The sequence below is a fragment of the Austrofundulus limnaeus genome, unplaced genomic scaffold, assembly GCF_001266775.1.
Source record: "Austrofundulus limnaeus strain Quisiro unplaced genomic scaffold, Austrofundulus_limnaeus-1.0 Scaffold37, whole genome shotgun sequence".
NCBI classification, from domain to species: Eukaryota; Metazoa; Chordata; class Actinopteri; order Cyprinodontiformes; family Rivulidae; genus Austrofundulus; species Austrofundulus limnaeus.
In genome coordinates, this window is record NW_013952439.1 from 1,167,839 (window position 1) to 1,178,873 (window position 11,035).

General features: G+C 37.9%; 1 protein-coding gene across 6 annotated transcripts in view; it reads left to right on the plus strand.

Moving 5' to 3' along the window:
* Positions 1-11,035, plus strand: part of gria3a (glutamate receptor, ionotropic, AMPA 3a) — a 97,638-nt gene that overhangs the window by 34,494 nt on the left and 52,109 nt on the right. For all 6 annotated transcript variants that reach the window (XR_001310095.1, XM_014006727.1, XM_014006726.1 and 3 more), the window contains one exon: positions 9,108-9,295. Coding sequence is in view for 5 of the 6 variants with exons in the window: in XM_014006727.1 (XP_013862181.1) it covers positions 9,108-9,295 (188 nt within the window). In the remaining variant the exon portion in view is untranslated. The remainder of the gene's footprint in view (positions 1-9,107; positions 9,296-11,035) is intronic.

Here is an 11,035-nt window from a genome sequence, read left to right on the forward strand (position 1 = left end):
TACAGCAGTTTTTGTTACCCTTTAATAAATTTTTGTTATACTTTTTGAGCCTGCCTGCACCCTGGGTTTGTTCCTGCCAGTTTCTCTTAAATTGGCCCAGTTATAGTTTGATTTATGTGACCCAAACATGTCAATGCCACAACTGGCCCAGTTAAAGTTTGATTTATGTGACCCAAATATGCCAGTGCCACAACTGGCCCAGTTATACTTTGATTTATGTGACCCAAATATGCCATTGCCACAACTGGCCCAGTTATACTTTGATTTATGTGACCCAAATATGCCAATGCCACAACTGGCCCAGTTATACTTTGATTTATATGACCAAAATATGCCAATGCCACTGGTCCAGTTATACTTTGATTTATGTGACCCAAATATGCCAATGCCACAACTGGCCCAGTAATAGTTTGATTTATGTGACCCAAATGCTGTATGTCAATGCCACAACTGCCCCAGTTATGGTTTGGTTTATGTAGTGCTGGCCCATACATAGACCACCTCTGGCAAACCACACCTAGGCCACCAAATGGTGGTATCTGGGCCTTGTGTGGGCCAGAACTTAGTCAGACAAATTTTATGTGGGCTGGTTCTGTGAGATATTTTCTCAAGGCTTCTTGATAAAACTCTGACATGATGGGCAGGATGCCTTACTTCAAAGAATGTTGGACCCTTTACTGCTGCAAGCAGTTAAATCTAATTAGAGACTTCAGATGTCTGTAAATCAAGTCATATTTTTCCTGTTTCTCATATTTGTGAATATTTCTTACTTTTCTCTGGTGTTTTGTTTTATAATGTTGCCACTTAAAACAGGAATAAAAATCAGAAGTACCCAGCACTTGTCCCTTTAGCTTAGTAGGTGAAGGTAGCGCGAGGCTCAGCTAAAATAAAGATTTATTTTTTCTCTCTGCAGCTCAGTGTTGTTCCCTCAGCTGCTCACAGACAAAGGAACAGCTGCATCTTACAGAGATGTAAAGTCAGAGAAGGAACACTTAAGTCAGCACAGCCTGTGTGCTCCTCTTACGTAAAAAAAATGCACACGCCACAGGCAACTGTCAGAGGCATCAAATGCTTTTCAACTTGTCAAATTATGAGCTCAGTTCAGTTTTTTCCTGCCCTCTGTCGTATCGAGGTCGTCATGTTCAGTCTGTTTAATATGAGGCCAGGTGATCACCACAGAGCCGTCTGCTTTATTAGGTTTTCAGCTCTTTTTATGATTGCTCAGCTGCTGTTCATCTTTGTCACAAGCCTTTCTGCAAGAATAATGAAAACACAATGAAACAGTCGTCATTTTGCATTATGAAAGAGACTGATGTGATGATTGATTCCTTGAGAAAATGCCATTTGTGTTTATCTAAGAAGTGAGAGGGTGGAATTTTATTTTATAAGACGGAGAAGAGCTCTTCTTTTTCTGCTGTTCTGTTCAGTTGTTGTCTCTGTGTGTTTGACTTAGATGTGAGTTTATATTTAAATGCAGCAAAGATGAAGTCTTATTTTGTGACTTTAACTGGAAATGAAGGAAATCAGGAAGCATTTTGACATTTTTCACAGCAGCTTAGTTTTCAGCTTCTATTAGTTTAGAAATGATCTGTTTTATTAGCTCTGATCATAAGAGTGGCAGGAGTGGGTGGTGTTGGGGGTGCATCGCTGATTGCACTTAATCTAATTTGGAGCAGAGAGCTGTTAACTGGATTTCTCTGCATCCATGGTGGGTGTTGTTAGGCTAATTGCACTCAGATGTGAACTTTTGCTGTCATCTGCCAACTTGAACCCTTTTAATTCACCGCCTGCATGAGTTTATGCCCACCGAAAGCACTTTTCTTCGTGGAGCCACTTGGTAGGTTTAAGACTTTTTGTTTTGTTTTGTTATGTTTTTGTTTAGAAGATTTCACTGAAGTATGTTCAGCTGCTTTCGTCTGAGCCCTCCTTTTGGTGTCACCCTCGGCTTTGGGCATCCCATGACAACGGCGCTCTTCAGATGCCTGCAAGAGAATTTTAAAGAGGTCACCTTCTCCAGGGAGAGAGGGGAGGGGGACGATGACTGAGTCACATTTGAGACYGCACACCACGCTCAGCCGTCATGTGATCCTCTGCCCGAGATTCTCAGGAAGAGACACACGGCCCGGCGCCAAACCGACTTCAGTCAGCCTCTTTCTTCCATACAGTCACAGAGGAGCTAAATCTCCTGCTTTACGTTTTAGTCTAAATTTGACATATCTCATAGAAAATCTAGGACTGAGCAGAAGTTCAAGTTAGGTAATTAAAAAAACAGCCAGTGATGAGCAGTTTGTCGCTGAGATGATCCCTTATTCAAAGTGCACTGAACGAGTCATCTGTGATGTTTTTTTTCCTTTTTGTTCCCATTTGAACCTAAAACGGCTCCGTAAAGCCAGTCCTCTAAGCTGTACATAATACCATATCAGAGGAGAACATGCTGATCGCCTTGGCAGAGCTGTGTGGGCTACCAAGCTCATATATTCAAGAGAATCCCACATACAGGCCGGCCGTGCATTGTGCTTCCCACCCAAAGCATCTTTACACATCTCTTAGTGTGGATTTTGTGGACAAATTCCAGAGATGAAAAAAAAATAGCATAAACACAATATGCAGAAGCATCATCAGCACTGGCTCGATGGCTCCACAGGATCTAACATCTGTAGCAGTTTTGACAAGTACTTGTCGCGCTTTGTGAAAGACATTTTCTAGAAGCGCATCTTTTTTATTTATTTTTTGCTGCACGGGTGACGCAATTCCTACAGCAAATTTTCAAACTCATTTCCATGACATCAAAACGTTTAAACCGCGGCTGCCGTGTCGTCGCCCTGCTTCATGTCGCCACTAATCACTTCAAGAGGAGTCTTCTCTTGTTTCCTTCCTCTTTGAGTAGCAGTCTGTAAAAATGATTATTGTGGGCTCAAGTCCTGGTGCAAAAAAAATTTCCAGGGAAACACGTGCGGTGTCACTGCAGGCTTCTTTTTTATGTTTTGTTTTGTGTTGCGTAAATTTTAATGCTATCTTTGCTTAGATGTCTTGTATGAACTTGCCATAACTGACTTTTGAAGCACGTCTCTGAAATTGAAATATGCACGTTCTTCGTGGACATGTCAGACTCCAGTCCTCCTGTCAGACTATAAAACTTCACATGTAGTTATTACTTCCGTAAAATGAACAGAACCATGTTGGAAGCCCTCAGAAACAGAGGCTGTGGCTCAGTTCAGGTGCAGCAGCCCATGTAGGGCACATTTGTAGGCCGCAGGCTGTCCCGTTTTGTGGGGTCGTTCTCATGTGGCCAACAAAACCTCAAAACCGTAGGCTGCATCTGAGCAGCCTTCACGACTGACAATATCCCAGGATGCATTGCAACGTCAGCAAATTAAAAAGGGAAACCAAGATGGCGGAGTTTGGAAATTCATCACGACCGAATAATTCGTTTTTAAATGTATGTTTGGGATCTTAGCTTCAATGAGATGTTACAGAAAATGCATGTACTGATGCTGGTGCTAAACTCACATTATTTATGTGTACCGTTTTTAGTAATCCGTTGACTTGTTTTTGAATATTTGTTCTTTCGAATAATTATCCAAATATTTATTTGTCACTACATTTTATTATATAAAGCAATGAGGAGTGATGTTTGACTTCAGCTGGACCTTGTTCACTCAAAATCAAGTAAAAAGAAACAAACTTTCAACACGCTTTACAACATATTTTTTGGTATTTGCTTTGATTTGCCTTTTTAAAAAAAATTTAATTTTTTTACAGATTTGCTCTAAAATGTCTCTTGATACTAAACATGTCCATGTTCAACTGACAGATCTTTAGTAACAGAAGTTGAAAGAAGTAGAAAACGGTGAAAGGCAGTTTTGCCCCACTGGTACTAGGAGTGTGGGGCTCAAGAGGCTAGGCCAAAAAAATAAAAAATAAAACAATAGAAATGTCTTTCCTWATTAAAGGACTTGATGTAGAAATGATTCTACTGCATGATAAAAAAGAACCAGKTTTTTTGCTTTCCTCAGGGTACAGTAGGAACCAGCTGAAGCAGGTGTGTTAATTAATCAGGCAGGAGGAGCAGGTGCCTTTAATTGGCTAATTTCTCAGCAGACGTTTTCACTTGATAAAACAGGGGCAGCAAAGGTTTATTTCATTTCATGCGTAAGTTCTGTAAGAATCCTCGTTGGTTTTTTCTTTATATAAAACAACCAGCTTGTAAAGCTGCATAAGTGAAACATGTCTGTCATTAATACACCTGAGCTGTTCAGCTCTGCTATTAAATAGGCCTGTCAGTCAGTCAGAAGCTGCACCAGCAGCTCCTGTCTGTCAAAAGTATCTTATAAGAAAGAACGATTTAAACAATAGTTCAAAAATTTAAAAGTGGTACATTTTCATGTTGGAGAAACTGTTTAATTCTGATCAGATTGATGAGATTGTTCAAGTGGGACCAAAACATTACATTACTGAACACGACTTTAAAACCTTAACATCAAGTTTGCATTTAATTGGTATTTACATAGAATTTTTGTAATTATTTATAACACTACTGAAGCAACCTCTGGTAGGCATGTCAATAAATACAATAAAATAACTAATAGATTTAAAACTAATTTATCCCAGCAGCAGTTAAACTTCTAAATGAACATTTATGATTTTTATTTTTGTGTTTGTATTTGAATGTTTTTGTTTAGTTTTTATGTCTACTCGCTGTGCAACAACTTACCCACTGGAGATAAGAAATATTCTTGAATTTGAAATGTCATGTAAAATCATGCAAATTCAAAGTTTATGAAGTGGTGTTAGCTTGAAGTGTGGAGATTTTCTGTAAACTCCTCTTTTGTCTTGAGTTTGTTTGAACTAGCTGTAAGAGCTACAACAAGATATTAATTGCTCATAAACGTTCCTTGAAAATCCCACCTCACCACAGCTGAACAATCATTTCAACTTGTTATTTTGTCATTACAGATTTTCCTTTTCCTTTTTACTCCTCACGACATATCCCTCTTGATACGTAAGAGCACCTCAGTTCAACTTTTAAAATGAAAACAGGGAGCTAATAGAAGCTAAAGTCCCTGCAGTGCTGCAAAGTAATTTGTTTATGAGCTTCAGCAGCATCTCAAATGATTCCTAACTCTGCCACCATCAAGGTTGTTTGGTGAAACACTTTCACTGCTCTTGTGCGAGAGATGTGTGATATCGTGCTATATATAGTCCTGTTCCAATCCACTCCTGATTCTGAAAATGTATCATTGTTCAGGTCAGGGCCGTATAATTGACTCTGTAAAATGCCCTTAATGGTTGCTCTGCCTGCTGGCTGTTGTAAAGTGTACCATCTGTTTACAAAGTCAACCAAAACTCTGAGTCATTCATGTAGCAACGAGCAATCAGAATATATAGCAGAATAATTTTATTCCCCACCCCCGCTTATCTTTAACTGTAGGTGTACCTGATGAATTAATATGAACCTGTTCAAATGTTTAAATCTGTAACATCCAGCTTAGTTTTGTGTGTGAATGAAGAAAATAACGCTCTCAAGGGGAAAATTCGTAAACCCCCAAATCCTTTTCCATAAGCAGCAACTATTTCAAATTGTCAGGCGTATCCCGGCTTATATCGCTCAGCACCGTGTCTGCTGCAGTGAGCCGAGCACGTCCTGGCAGCGACATAAAACGCAGACAAAGAAGCTCAGGTTTATCTGCGACGTTGGTCTGATCGAACCTGATCTGAAGTCTTATTAATCACCCTGCGCAGCCCGCACGTCACATGACAGCCTGTCGCCTCCCTGGACATGTAAATCCAGGTCTCCTTTGCTTCTGCGGCCCCTCGAGTGACTAATGTGGCGGCACACAGTGAGAGCCACTTGTCTTTAAAGACCAAACCTGATCTGAGGGCTGTCTGCTGAGCACTTCATGGTGAAGGTCACCGGCAGGGGAAAAAAAGTGTGTGTGTGTGTGTGTGTGGTGTGTGTGACATGTCAGCCCAGTCACTGTGCTCTGAATGCTTAGCAGCTCCGTTGGGAATGTGTCGACGCACACGTCTCTTACAGTAACCAGTAAATGACTGAACCAGTTAACAGCAGCTGTTTCATTTTTGCTCTGGGAGCAATCAGACTGAAATGATCAGTCGAGCTGAAACGGCCAAATTGTACGTAAGTGTGCTCTGCACACATAGTGCCACATATTTAATCCTGATTATGTGCTTCTAAATGCTAGAAACTAACTTTATAAATCACTCAAAATCTATTCCACATCCTTGTTAAAGTTTTCTTTTCTATCATTGCAAATCTAATCCTTGTTCAGGACTGACTTTGCACAAAAGCATGACATTAATGGTAGCTTGAGTTACATAGTTTTCTAATATAACATATATTTTTGAAAGATTTTCTTGTTTAGTCTGTGTTTGCCGAGTCATCTTTGTATATCTGCCATTCTGACACTTTTTTTGATGAGACCAATAGGAGAGTTGGTGCATATTAAAGCAGCTGATATTTTTTATTTTAACGTACCAAATAAGACCCCAAATCATTAAAAAGTTCAAACAGAAATGTCACAGGTGTAAGGTTGGAGCTGCATGAAGAGTTGTAAAAAAATACTTTGTGAACTTAGTAAGTGGCTCATTAAAATCAGTGATTTTAACTTTAAAACATTCCGAATAGTGCAAAAATTAGCTGTTGCAAACCCTAAACTGACAAACTTTCTAATCACAAAATTATTTATTATAAATATAAAATGTTAAGCTAAAGTCTTACTGATTAAAAAAACGTTATCTTAATCATTAACTTAAGAAATGAAGGAAAAAACGATAAAAATTTATATTTAAAAAGAATTTTCCTTCTTATTAGCCTTCTCAACACTGTATTTTGAAAATGAACATTTTTTGAACATTTATATTTATGAAAATAATTTTAGATGTGAAGTAGTTTGGCTTGCAGTTTGAATGTTATACAGTATAGCATTTATCATACAGTATGTAATGTTTGTTTCCTGGAGAGAGGATCTGATGCACTGTTACATAAATAGTTTTTCACACCATCTTTTTCAACCACTAGAGTAAAATCTATTACTTTGTGCAATTAGGAGTTATACAGTATCTGTTCTCTGAAAGCTAATAATACAGCAGCAATCTCCTCTTATTTTGTTCAGTCAACATTAGTGCGTCGGCCCGGTGCTGAAGCTGAGAGTCTTATAATGAGTTTTTGCCACTTTATATTTCACCACATTCTGTGCTCGGTTCTATAGGTAATAAAAAATATCCTGATTTAAAAGCATGTTCTCCATTTCTGTGCTCTGTTATTTTTCAACTAGAGTATTTCTGCATGATGATTTTTATTCAGTTTTAACAGCTGATGCAGTGATTGCAATAAAATCTAAAATTAATAGAACCAATAAAGCAGGAAGTATGAAGAAAACTGTCTTCCTTCTGGCTAGGCTAATGGCCAACCAAATGAAGGCTTGTTTTATGTATTTAATCTTATTAATTTAATTATTTTACAGGCTTGGACGGCAGCTCTTTCTGAAAAACAGCATGCTGGTGTGAAAAAAAAACATTACAGTAGCTAATGTAGCTTGTGTAGCATTTGTTTATTTTTGTAAATGTTTTCTGACCCATTCAGCATTCATGTAATAACACTGTTATCACACGTGTTGTTGTTTTTTAAATCAATAATTAAAAACATTCCATAAAATGATCCTTGCCACCACCAGCCCCGGTGCGTTTAAAATCCAGGAAAGGTTTTTWAACATCCACAAGTTTTCCAATAAACATAACACTCAGAAAATACCAAATAAACCAGTGGAAAGATCTGGATCAACTAATCGTAAAGCACCCAACCACGTACACATCAAATTGTACAGACTGTCCGTAAATTACACATATTTGCCACCATTTAGCGAGTATATGGAGAAATCTCATGGATTTTTTCGAAACTCAGCTTCAAATTTATTTACATCCCAGAGCCTGAAGGATGTAAATAATAATAATAATAATAATAATAATAATAATAATAATAATAATAATAATTAATAAATAACCTCCCAACCTCTGTTTTACATAATATACGTGTTAGTTCTTGCTGATTATTCAGGTATAATTCAGGTTTCTATTATTAATGGAGGGGAAAACTTTCCTTGTGTCTGCTGTGTTCACCTGATTTAAAGATCACCTGTCACGGCTGCTGATTATAAAGTAGCTGTTTAGTGAACTATTAATAGAGCCGTTGTAAGTGCTGCACCGTTCAGCCAGGTTACCGTCAGCTCAGCTTCTTCCTTTCATCTGCCTCGCACACTGATTCATCACACGTCACCGTCAGCTTCGCACACTAAACACAGTGTTCAAGTTTGTGCTTCCTGTGCTCCTTTAGGAGTCTTTTTTTTTTTTTTGAAAAAGATCAGCTTTAGTGCAGGCCACATGCGGTTTATGTAAATCCTTAAATTTGTGAGTTGGAATTACTCGTTCAGGTAAAAGAGCAAAGGCAACCATTTTCTATTCAAGTAGTTAATTATGCACTGTAACCCTGCTTTTTATGGTAGACGTGCCACAGCTTAACCTTAATCTTTTGTGGCAYTGCTCTTCACTCCTGAGAAAATGTCTATTTTCAGAAGCTTAAAACCTTTGTAAGATTACTCGTGAAGAAGAATCATTAGCAGTGAAGTACAGAAGAAATAAAATGCCTCATCTGATTGCAGGAGCATGTTTGTGTTGCCCAATTTAAACCATTTTGTGTGTGCATGGATTCGGACTGAAACACTGCTGCCTATTTTCTAGTGACCTTCCTGTACTGCGGTTATTTAAATTGTTTTTCATTGTCAGGGGACGACTTAAATAAAACCAACCTAAATAGAGACCGAGCGTGTTCTGGAACCACTTTACCATTCTCCATGATGCTGTGATTACTACTGAATGCTGTTTCTGCCTCCATTTGCTGTTTCATGTCCACAATAATTCTTGTTAATGAATAGTAATAAAACATTGCTGAACACTCTTGTGGGTTTATTTTTTTTATTTTTTATTTTTTTGGATTCCCACTATGGTTTTTTTTATGCACGTGATCTGAAATCTAAAAAGGGGCACTTCTGTGATGCGGCTCGATTATCCTATTTTTTTATCCCCCCCCATAGGTTTTGCAATTCTCCAGGCCATTATGGAGTCAGCCGTAGCCAATAACTGGCAGGTGACAGCTCGCTCGGTCGGGAGCGTGGTGGACCCCGCAGAGTACAGACGCATCATCGAGGAGATGGACCGCCGGCAGGAGAAACGTTTTCTCATCGACTGCGAGGTGGAGAGGATCAACTTGATCCTGCAGCAGGTACAGAGCCAGCACGTTCTGTCTGAGGAAACAAGTAGCACACTGGAAAATGAAACTGTAAACCTTTTCAGTTTTTAACCTATAAATGCACGGTAAATGTTTCATTGTTAAACTTAGAGTAGAGTACTGGCAACATTAACTTGTTGTGTAACAGGTTTTCAATGCCATGCCATCCGAAACAGCATCAGCTTCTGGTTGGGGATCCAGAACCAGATCCAAATCCACAAACAATGCTACAAAATATTTAAAGAAAAATCAGTGCTCACTTTTTTCACTAATAAATAACTATTACATTTAGCATAATAATTTTATTATGGTCTTACATGTTTAAAACAGTGCATTATTCTCCCACTGAAAACAATTTTCAACAAACTGCTGATGATAAGAGAACAAATGAAAACAAACCTCTGTTATGCTTGCTTAAAGTGCCTGTGACATTAAATTTTTGTAATAAACATGATTGCAATTTTGAAAACATAACATTAATAGCATAATGCAAAACAAATTTCATGCCCCTGAGATGAACAGCTGTTGAGATATTGGCACATGAAGAAACAGGAAGTGATGTCAAAGGGGAATGTCTGCATGTAAACAGAGCATTGTTACAACAGCTGATAACACAGACTGTAGAAAATAATCTGATGTTTCTTTAGATTATTTTGAGTTTTATCAAACACATATGATGAAGAGTTAAAGTTTAAATGACTCTGTTTTAATAAACAAAGACCAGAGAGCTTATTTTATTAATGAGTTCCCCTTTGATGTCACTTCCTGTTTCACTTTGACTGAGCCAAATTTAAAAAAAAATAGGCCAGTTATGTGACAAAATGGGTAAAATCATGTTTATCATGCCAAGTTTCTTAGGTATAAATGTTTTCTTTCAGTTTTGTATTTGAAGGATATGCATGCCACAGGTACTTTGAATAACACTTCAATATATTATTACAAATTATATTTTGAAATATTGATTGAAAAGCAGATTCAGTTTTATGAAAGTGATTTAAAACATTTATCAAATTTCTTTATTTTTTTTGTGTGTGCATTTTTTCTTCTTCTCTCCAGCTTTATGAGGCCCCCCATTGCCCCTTGGCAGCCCCCTAGTGGGCTGTGGCCCCACCTTGAAAAACACTGTGTTAGAATATAGTAAGTTACTGTAAATAAATACAGTAGTTACTCTTCTATATTTTATGGTAAAAGTTCTGTGAAACTAAAAACAGTAGTTGCCGTCACTTATTTTATGGTGAAAGTACTGTAAAGCGAAATGCATTAGTTACCGTATTTTATTTAATAGTAAAACTAGCTTTAGTAATACTGTAATAAAGTAAATAACAGTAACTTGTAACATCCTGTAAAATGAAATGACATATTGTACTGTTATTATTAATAAATAAATGAGTTATTTACAACACTACAAAATCTTTGTTTAAAAAATTGGCATGTAAGGTGGTGGGCAATGAGCATTTGTTTAAGGAATGATAGTTTCAGTCCTACATTTGCTCACTCCGTGAAATAGGCCACTTTCCTGGCAAACTCTCCTTCCCACTTTTCCCTCATTTTTTATTTCCCTGAGCTCCCAGAGAGCATCATGATTGCCTCACATCTCAACACGCTCATTTAGAAATGATGTTTAAACAGGCGAGCCAGGTACATTCAATTAAAGCTTGTTATCATAGTGTGTGTGTGTGTGTGTGTGTGTGTGTGTGTGTGTGTGTGTGTGTGTGTGTGTGTGTGTGTGTGTGT